Raw genomic sequence first — 9,544 nt, 5'->3', positions numbered from 1 at the left:
GGCATTAGTTAAATGTGTTCTGTGGCCAGGCGATGGTTAAATGTGTTCCGTGGCCAGGTGTTGGTTAAATGTGTTCCGTGGCCAGGCGTTGGTTAAATGTGTTCTGTGGCCAGGCGTTGGTTAAATGTGTTCCGTGACCAGGTGTTGGTTAAATGTGTTCTGTGGTCAGGTGTTGGTTAAATGTGTTCTGTGGCCAGGCGTTAGTTAAATGTGTTCCGTGGCCAGGTGTTGGTTAGATATGTTCCGTGGCCAGGTGTTGGTTAAATGTGTTCCGTGGCCAGGTGTTGGTTAAATGTGTTCCGTGGTCAGGTGTTGGTTAACTAGGCTGGGCTAGACTGGGCTAGGCTGGGCTATAGGCTGGGCTATAGACTGGGCTATAGGCTGGGCTAGGCTGGGCTATAGGCTGGGCTAGGTTGGGCTATAGGCTGGGCTAGGCTGGGCTATAGGCTGGGTTGTAGGCTGCGTTGTAGGCTGGGCTAGGCTGGGCTATAGGCTGGGCTAGACTGGGCTAGGCTGGGCTATAGACTGGGCTAGACTGGGCTAGACTGGGCTAGGCTGGGCTATAGGCTGGGCTAGGCTGGGGTATAGGCTGGGCAATAGACTGGGCTAGGCAAGGCTGGGCTAGACTGGGCAATAGACTGGGCTGTAGGTTGGGTTGTAGGCTGGGCTAGGCAAGTCTGGGCTAGGCTGGGCTAGACTGGGCTATAGGCTGGGTTGTAGGCTGGGCTAGGCAAGGCTGGGCGCTTGGCTTTGTGCCTCTCGGCCCACCAGAAGAATATAAAGTGTCTGTGGCTGATCTTTCTCTCATCAATCATCCCATCAGAGCCCATAAAGTAAGCCTCCTATAATATATAGGAGTATAGAGAGCTGAGCTGAGGCAGCACCTGTGTAGACAGACAGACAGACTTACAACAATGCCTGCCTGGTTGCCTCCCTGCTACACACACACACAGGGACCTCTGCTGTGCTGGCTAGCCCTAAACGCCACCATCGCCATCATCCCACTGCAGTGGCAGTTCCTAATCCGACTGACTGACTAACTAGTGGCCCCTTTGGGCTCCATTCAGATGAGGCATAATCCTCTGATTGTCTAAAGAGTGGCTTGGTAGCACAGGGTCAATTCCAATGTCAATTCCAATGTCAGTTGGGATGTCAGTATGTTAATTAGCATGTCTTATACCATGGGCATTTCATGGAAGACCTAACCTAACCTATCACCCTGAAATAAACCCGAAGAGCGTGACTGTCTGCTGGCTCTTAGTCTTACATTGAGTAGCTGTTCGAAGGCGAACTGGAAGCCAGACTTGTAGTCAGTGGTTCCTTTGGCTTGCATGTGCATGATAGACTCCTTGAAGATCTTCTTGTTTCTCATGTTGGCCTGGACCAAGGTCTTAAAACAGGGGACGACAGCATCAGCCTTCTCGTTAAACTGTGTGGGGGGGGGAGACAGATAACAATGAAGAATTGTCAATTTAATGAGTCTGGATGTGACCACGCTGCTCGCTCGTTGGCATTGAGGGCGACTCCATCTGCAGTGTGTTGGGATGAGGAGGGGGATGTGGGTTGCTCTGTGCCACTCTGGCAATAAACATTGATAATTACAGCTTTCCATACAAAGAACAGGTGCACCTGGAATTCCAATGCAAACCAAGAACAAACGAAAAACACCCAGCCAAGGTAATGTCATCTAGATCTCATCTCCTCTGATAAATTAAAATTAGTCCCGGGCTGTGTGTTTGTCTGTGTGTGTGTTTGTGTGTGTGTTTGTCTGTGTGTGTGTTTTTGACAGACAGAGAGGTAAACAGTGAGCAGTGTGATTAGCATCGAACAGCAATGCCTGTAATGTCAGGTTTTTAATGGCCTTTCTTCTTGAAAGTCAACTTTAAATTCTGTTGACATTTTGAAGACAGAATGATGGCATAAAATAGGTTAAACATTTGGTGCATGAAAATCTGACATTTCCTTCTGTTCGTGCAGTTTGATATTGACAGTTTATTGGTAAAAAAATTGAAAAATAACACGAACAATAGTATTCCTTGTCACAGATTATGATCTCGTAACAAAATGACAAGAACACAATGTAATGGTTCCGTTGAAGGTTATACTGTATTGGAAAACAGAAGAGTTTGTTGAATCAGATGAAGATAAAAGAGTTTTATTACAAAACACTATATATCCTAGGTGAGACAACCACATATCACAGTCAAACATACAAGATACGAACATTCAATTCCGGCTAAAACAATGGATAAATAGTGTTTTGCAAACAAAAAAAACAATTTTCATACACATCTAAAAGAAAACACAAATGTGAATAATTGGTGGATATAGCGTTTTGGAAATAAACTCTTCAGTAGTAGTGCTTGTAACCGGGCAGTGGAAGGCATTTCAGCCAGCAGCATACCACCCTGCATACCACTGCTGGCTTGCTTCTGAAGCTAAGCAGGGTTGGTCCTGGTCAGTCCCTGGATGGGAGACCAGATGCTACTTGAAGTAGTGTTGGAGGGCCACTAGGAGGCACTCTTTCCTCTGGTCTAAAAAATATCCCAATTCCCCAGGGCAGTGATTGACACTGACCTGTGTAGGGTGCTGTCTTTTAGATGGGTGGTTAAACTGGTGTCCTCACTCTCTGAGGTCATTAAAGGTCCCATGGCACTTATTGTAAGAGTAGGGGTGTTAACCCTGGTGTCCTGGCTGAATTCCCAATCTGGCCCTCAATCCATTCATGGTTACCTAATTAATCCCCAGTTTACAATTGGCTCTTTCCTCTCCCCTGTAACTATTCCCCAGGTTGTTGCTGTAAATGAGAATGTGTTCTCAGTCAATTTATTTGCTAAATAACAATAATGGGAATATTTGACTGATCAAATGCAGAGTTTGAATTACAATTGTATTACTGTAACAACAATGATTACTGTTGGTGTCTACAGACCAACAACCATTTTCTTTCCTTCCTACTTCCAGAGCTCTTAATTTCTTTAAAGGGGTGGAAATCAGCCTCGTTCCCACCCAAATTATCACGCTAATTTCTGCCTCTTAGAGCTGGGATTTAGAAACATACACTGACTAAGACCACTGGATTATGGAGGATTAACCACCCAAGTCTCTAAACAGGGCTACCCCGCCAGTGTGTGTGTGTGTGTGTGTGTGTGTGTGTGTGTGTGTGTGTGTGTGTGTGTGTGTGTGTGTGTGTGTGTGTGTGGCGATTGCGGGCGTGCAAGTGTAGGCTACCCATGTATGCAGTGAGTCAGATAATGCAGCATTCAATGGAAAACCTAAGAAGCAAGGCAGGGAGACTGTTGGTGAGATAAAGACTGGCACCATCACACATAGACTGGGGGTTGCAACATTGTGGGATTATAACCATGTGGGAAAGTTAGAGTTTTTACAGTATATGTAGCTATGCATACATTCCAGCAAACCGGGAACGTTCCCAGAACAGTGTAGGTATATTACAAGAGATAGGTTCCTAAAACACAAAATCTGCTCAGTTGTGATGACATTCATACAATGTTTAAAGTAGGTTGCACAGGACATTCCGTTAATGTTGTAAGAATGAAATAAGTCAGTTTGTATGATGTTCATAGTATATTTGTTGAAGGTTTTACACAATACTCCATTGATGTTCACGCAATAAACATTTGACCTTGTCTTGGAGCTCGTGAGAACATTTCAACAACATTTTATATTTACGTTTTACCACGACATTCTCAGCATGCAAATGAAATCAGATTGGAATACATCCCCATTATGTTCTTCTCCACATTTACTGGCAATTCTCATTTGAGGACTGTACTGTCGGTCATATAGAGACACATGGCATTTTCGTTTCATTCTAAGGACATTTGAACAGCATTTAATCATACAAACACAAACAATATTTTACTATATAAAAATACTTTGTGTAAAAATGTACTATTCAACTTTAAGAAACACACCCAATATAATTTATACTTTGGAGACGCTTGATATGTTCCCCCTGGCTTATTTTTCATGATCCTAGATCAGCACTCATTGTCTTAAATACCCTGTAAACATGGACCCAGAGGTACGCAGCATAGAAAGAGGAAGAGGGGAAGTGATGGTGACTAACCCAGTTAACCGTTAGTTATGTCTATGAAGGTTTAAAAGGAAGCATGGAATTCCTGATTGACCATACAGCCATGGTTATATTTCATTTACATTTTTTTATTACAATGACAGCCTAGGAAGTGGGTTAACTGCCTTGTTCAGGGGCAGAAAAACAGATTTCTACCTTGTCAGCTCAGAGATTCGATCTAGCAACCTTTCGGTTACTGGCCCAATGCTCTACCCACTAGGCTACCTGCCACCCCATATTTATATACTGATAAAATAAGACATAAGAGCGCTTCCCAGGTGACGCAGAGGTGACCTGGTGACCTGGCTTGGGAACCAAACCGTGCAGGTTCAAACCCACATATGCAGATTGTCAACATATGAAGTGTAAAATATATGGTTGTATTTGTTGGATTGAATGCTGTTCACATGTCCGGTGAAGGAAAATAACATTCCAGGTGTGCCTATAAGGCATTTCTTTCCTTCTTAATGCATTTGAGCCAGTCAGTTGTGTTATGACAAGGTAGTGGTGGTATACAGAAGATAGCCCTATTAGGTAAAAGACTGAGTGCTATGATGAAACTGGCTCTCATGAGGACCGCCACAGGAAAGGAATATCCAGAGTTACCTCTGCTGCAGAGGATAAGTTAATTAGAGTTAACTGCACGTCAGATTGCAAGATGAATGGGAACTCCTTCAAGACTGTTGGAAAAGCCTTCCAGTAGAAGCTGGTTGAGAGAATGCCAAGCGTGTGCAAAGCTGTCATCAAGGCAAAGGGTGGCTACCTTGAAGAATCACAAATATAAAATATATTGAGATTTGTTTAACACTTTTTTGGTTACTACATGATTCCATATGTGTTATTTCATAGTTTTTATGTCTTCACTACTATTTTACAACGTCGAAAATGGTAAAAATAAAGAAAATCCCTTGACTGGTAGTGTAGTATTTTGTAAATGTTCTGAAGACCTCCATGACAAGGCCAAATGTATATTGCGTGAATATGAATGGAATATTATGTTAAACCTAAAACAAATATGGTGCTCTCATGCATGGTTCATAAAACTCACTTATTTCATTCTTACAACATTAAATCAAATCGAATCGACTCAAATTGTATTTGTCACTCGCAGCGAATACAACAGGTGTAGACATTACCATGAAATGCTTACTTCCAAGTCCTTTCCCAACAATACAGAGGTAAAAGGTAATAACAATTAGCACCATTTAAGAAAGGAAATAGTAACAGAATAAAATAACAATAACAAAGCTATATATATATAGCTACAAAGTCAATGTACAGGGGTACAAGATAGTTGAGGTAATTGAGGTAATATGTACATGTAGGTAGGTGTAAAAGTGACTAGGCAATCAGATAAAAACAGAGTAGTAGCAGCATATGTGAAGAGTGTGAAAGAGTATGTGTGTGTGTGTGTGTATGGGTGTGTGTGTGTGTATGGGTGTGTGTGTGTGGCATCAATGTGGATTTGTGTGTGTTTTGTGTGTTGAGCATATGTTGTGTGTGTGTGTGTGTGTGTGTGTGTGTGTGTGTGTGTGTGTGTGTGTGTGTGTGAGAGAGTGTGTGTGTGTGAGAGTGTGTGTGTGTGTGAGTGTGTGTGTGTGTGTGTGTCTGTGTGTGTGTGTGTGTGTGTGTGTGTGTGTGTGTGTGTGTGTGTGTGTGTGTGTGTGTGTGTGTGTGAGTGTGTGGGTAGAGTCCAGTGAGTGTGCATAGAGCCAGTGCAAGAGAGTCAGTGCAGAAAAAGGGGGTCCATGCAAATAGTCTTGGTAGCTATTTGATTAACTGTTCAGCAGTCTAATGACTTAGCGGTAAAACGTGTTCAGGAGCCTTTTGGTCCCTACTTGGCACTCCGGTACCGCTTGCGAGAGAACAGTCTATGACTTGGTTGGGTCCTTCATCAATTGTTAGGGCCGCCTGGTATATAGGTCCTGGATGTCAGGGGGCTCAGCCCCAGTGATGTGCTGGGCCGTACACACTACTCTCTGTAACACCTTACGGTCGGATGCCAAGCAGTTGCCATACCAAGCGGTGATGCAGCCAGTCGAGATGTTCTCAATTGTGCAGCTATAGAACTGATTGAGGACCAGGCCAAATCTTTTCAGCCTCCTGGGGAAGAGGCATTGTCGTGCCTTCTTCACAACCGTGTAGGTTTATTTGGACCATGATACGTCCTTAGTGTTGTGGACACGAGGAACTTGAAGCTCTCAACCCACTTCACTACAGCTCTGTCGACGTGGATGAGGGTGTGCTCGGCCCTCCGTTTCATGTAGGCCACGATCAGTTCCTTTGTCTTGCTGATGTTGAGGGAGAGGTTGTTGTCCTGGCAGTGTCTGACCTCCTCGCTTTCGGCTGTCTCATCGTCATCAATGGTCAGGCCTGCCACCGTTGTGTCGTCTGCAAGCTTAATGATGGTGTTGGAGTCATGCACGGTCACCCACACAGTCGTGGGGGAACAGGGAGTACAGGAGGGGACTAAGCACTCACTACTGAAGGGCCACTGTGTTGAGGGTCAGCATGGCAGATGTGTTGTTGCCTACCCTCACAACCTGGGGGACGGCGTGTCAGGAAGTCCAGGATCCAGTTGCAGAGGGAGGTGTTTAGTCCCAGGGTCCTTAGCTTAGTGATAAGCTTGGAGGGCACTATGGTGTCAAATGCTGAGCTGTAGTCAATGAACAGCATTTTCTGACATAGGTGTTCCTTTTGTCCAGGTGGGAAAGGGCAGTGTGGTGTGCAATAGAGATTGGGTCATGGAATGGGTCCATAGTGTATGGGATGATGATGTGGATGTGAGTCTTTCAAAGCATTTCATGGCTACAGATGTGAGTGCTACGAGGCGAAAGTCATTTAGACCGGTTACCTTGGGATCTTGGGCACAGGGACTATGGTGGTCTGCTTGAAAAATGTAGGCATTACAGACTGGGTCAGGGTAGCCTAGTGGTTAGAGTGTTGGACTAGTAACCGGAAGGTTGCAAGTTCAAACCCCCAAGCTGACAAGGTACAAATCTGTCGTTCTGCCCCTGAACAGGCAGTTAACCCACTGTTCCTAGGCTGTCATTGAAAATAAGAATTTGTTTTCTAAACTGCTTTGCCTAGTTAAATAAAGGTAAAATGTCAGTGGCCCTGCGGCCTGTTTAAAGGTCTTACTCATATCGGTTACGGAGAGTGTGATCATACAGCTGGTGCTCTCATGCATGGTTCTGTGTTGCATTAAGTTCCTGTGGAACTTAAACAATGTATGAATGTCATCACAACTGAGCATATTTTGTGTTTTAGGGTAATGTACCCACAACCAAATTAAATGTTATTGGAAGAACTCAGAAAGGCTGTTCTGGGAACGTTCTTGCAACATAAAAGGAATGTTTTGTGCACCCTGATACAAATATTATCTGACTGTCAGTTTGGACAGTTTTAGTGTTTTGGGAACCTATCTGACATATGGAATTGATTAAACATGGTCCTATTATGGATCATTTACATATTGATTTAGAATTTTATGTATGACAAAATGTATAAACAAAGTATTTGATAAAATATTTGTTTTGGCCTTTACTACTAAAGCCCATAGGAACACAATGAATAACATTCAGAAATGGCAAAAAGAACAGTCAAAAAATGTATTATAAGAAACAAGGTTTCGAAGTGTCTGTCCTTTATTACTTTGATAACATTTCTTAAGACCTGCTTAAAACACATTAATAATGGTGTATATTCAATTCATTTATTAAAATAGACGTCCACCCACCTCGGCCCATGTCTACTCCCACTTGGCATGTGCACGGGAGATATGAAAGGCTGATCCCGGCAAGAACGTGGCAAAAATGGGACCGTATGAATTGGATTCTAAAAAACATTGGCAGATGTATTGTTCCCACAATCTAAAGAAACTTTCCGGGAACCTTTAAAGAACATATTAAATATGTTCTGGGAATGTCAGGTGAATGTTTTTTGTATCCTAAAAGAAACATTGTAGAATCATCCACACAACTGGACAGTTTTTGTACTTTGGGAACATATTGTTTGTGATGTCCCCACACTTTTCTCAATAGACTGTTCTCACAACCTAATGAAACATTCTCGGGAACCTTTAAAGAACAGATTAAATGTGTTCTGGGAATGTTTTTGTAACATCAGGTGAATGATTATCACAACAACAGGGTCCCGTTTTTGTGTTATGAGAACATTTGCAGCGACCTAATGTATGTTCTGGGAACTTTCACAGAAACAATTTTGGTTTGCTGGGATGTGACTATGTGATAGGAACCTGGGTGAACGTTTGTTCATGACCACATCACCATACCCATATAACATGTTTATACTGCATTGGAGGTGTTAACCATGTTATTACATTTCACATATTGAAGAGAAACCAGACCTTTATCAGAGATTGATTGAAATTCACAATGTACAGTATGACAGAACCGTTCTATTCACCTTATCAGAGGAGGATACTCACCCTGGCTACATTCACATAGTCGTCATCTGACAGAGTGTCTAGCATCTCCATGACCGACGTCTTCATCAGTTTCAGGGTGAGTCCACTGACACTGCCACTCCTACAGGCACAACGCAACACACAACCATCAGCGCATTGAGCCATACAGTTCAACCTAAACGGCTCCATCTTAAAACCTCATCCAGACAATATGGTACTACAGCCACAGGAGGTTCTACAGTGACGGTCCCTTTGCTTCTGTATACTGTGATGAGTGTTTATAGGTTGGCGGTCTGGCAAGAGGACACATCCATCCTCTCATTCCTCTCATGACCCAATCACAGTCGATTTCGTCATGCATTCACAATGATCATCTTCATATTGTACCTCTTAGACATGTATATAATAGCAAGAGATATGTGGATATTATTATGATTGAGGGGGAACTCTCAATTCTCTGTAAACCAACAGGTGGCACTAGAGACCTTTACTGTTCCTGCTAAAATGCCACTGGTGGGTGTGAGGGAGGACATGAGGGAGCAGAGAGGACAGGAGGGGGGAGAGAGGACAGGAGGGAGGAGATAGGGAAAAAGAGGGGGGAGAGGGAGAAGGAGGGAGGAGGCGGGAGGAGAGAGGGAAAAGGAGGAAGGAGAGAGGGAGGAGGAGTAGGAAGGAGAGGGAGGGAGGGAGGGGTAGGGAGGAGAGAGGGAGGAGGAGGGAGGAGACAGGGAGAAGGAGGGGGAGGGAGGAGGAGTAGGAAGGAGAGAGAGGGAGGAGGAGGGAGGAGAAATGGAGAAGGAGGGAGGAGAGAGGGAGGGAGAATGGGGAGGGAGAAGGAGGGAAGAGAAATGGGAAGGAGAGAAAGGAGAGAAGGAGAAGGAAAGCTTGACGAAGAAAGACTAAACTAGATACTCACACGTCCACGATGATGATCATGTCCTTGGGAGATGATGCCCCTTGGATGTACCTGTTTCAAACAGAAAAAAGGTTTTAACAAGTTGTATTCATCTTCACTG

General features: G+C 43.8%; 1 protein-coding gene across 4 annotated transcripts in view; it reads right to left on the bottom strand.

The window, feature by feature from the left end:
• Nucleotides 1-9,544, bottom strand: part of LOC110493268 (voltage-dependent calcium channel subunit alpha-2/delta-2) — a 296,498-nt gene that overhangs the window by 51,012 nt on the left and 235,942 nt on the right. For all 4 annotated transcript variants that reach the window (XM_036948226.1, XM_036948229.1, XM_036948227.1 and 1 more), the window contains 3 exons: nucleotides 9,445-9,495; nucleotides 8,550-8,649; nucleotides 1,268-1,429 (listed from right to left, as the gene is read on the bottom strand). In XM_036948226.1, the coding sequence (XP_036804121.1) occupies nucleotides 1,268-1,429; nucleotides 8,550-8,649; nucleotides 9,445-9,495 (313 nt within the window). The remainder of the gene's footprint in view (nucleotides 1-1,267; nucleotides 1,430-8,549; nucleotides 8,650-9,444; nucleotides 9,496-9,544) is intronic.

This window comes from Oncorhynchus mykiss, chromosome 17, assembly GCF_013265735.2.
Source record: "Oncorhynchus mykiss isolate Arlee chromosome 17, USDA_OmykA_1.1, whole genome shotgun sequence".
Classification (NCBI taxonomy): domain Eukaryota; kingdom Metazoa; phylum Chordata; class Actinopteri; order Salmoniformes; family Salmonidae; genus Oncorhynchus; species Oncorhynchus mykiss.
The sequence above is the reverse complement of the archived record's forward strand: the minus strand, read 5'-3'. Positions and strand labels throughout refer to the sequence as shown.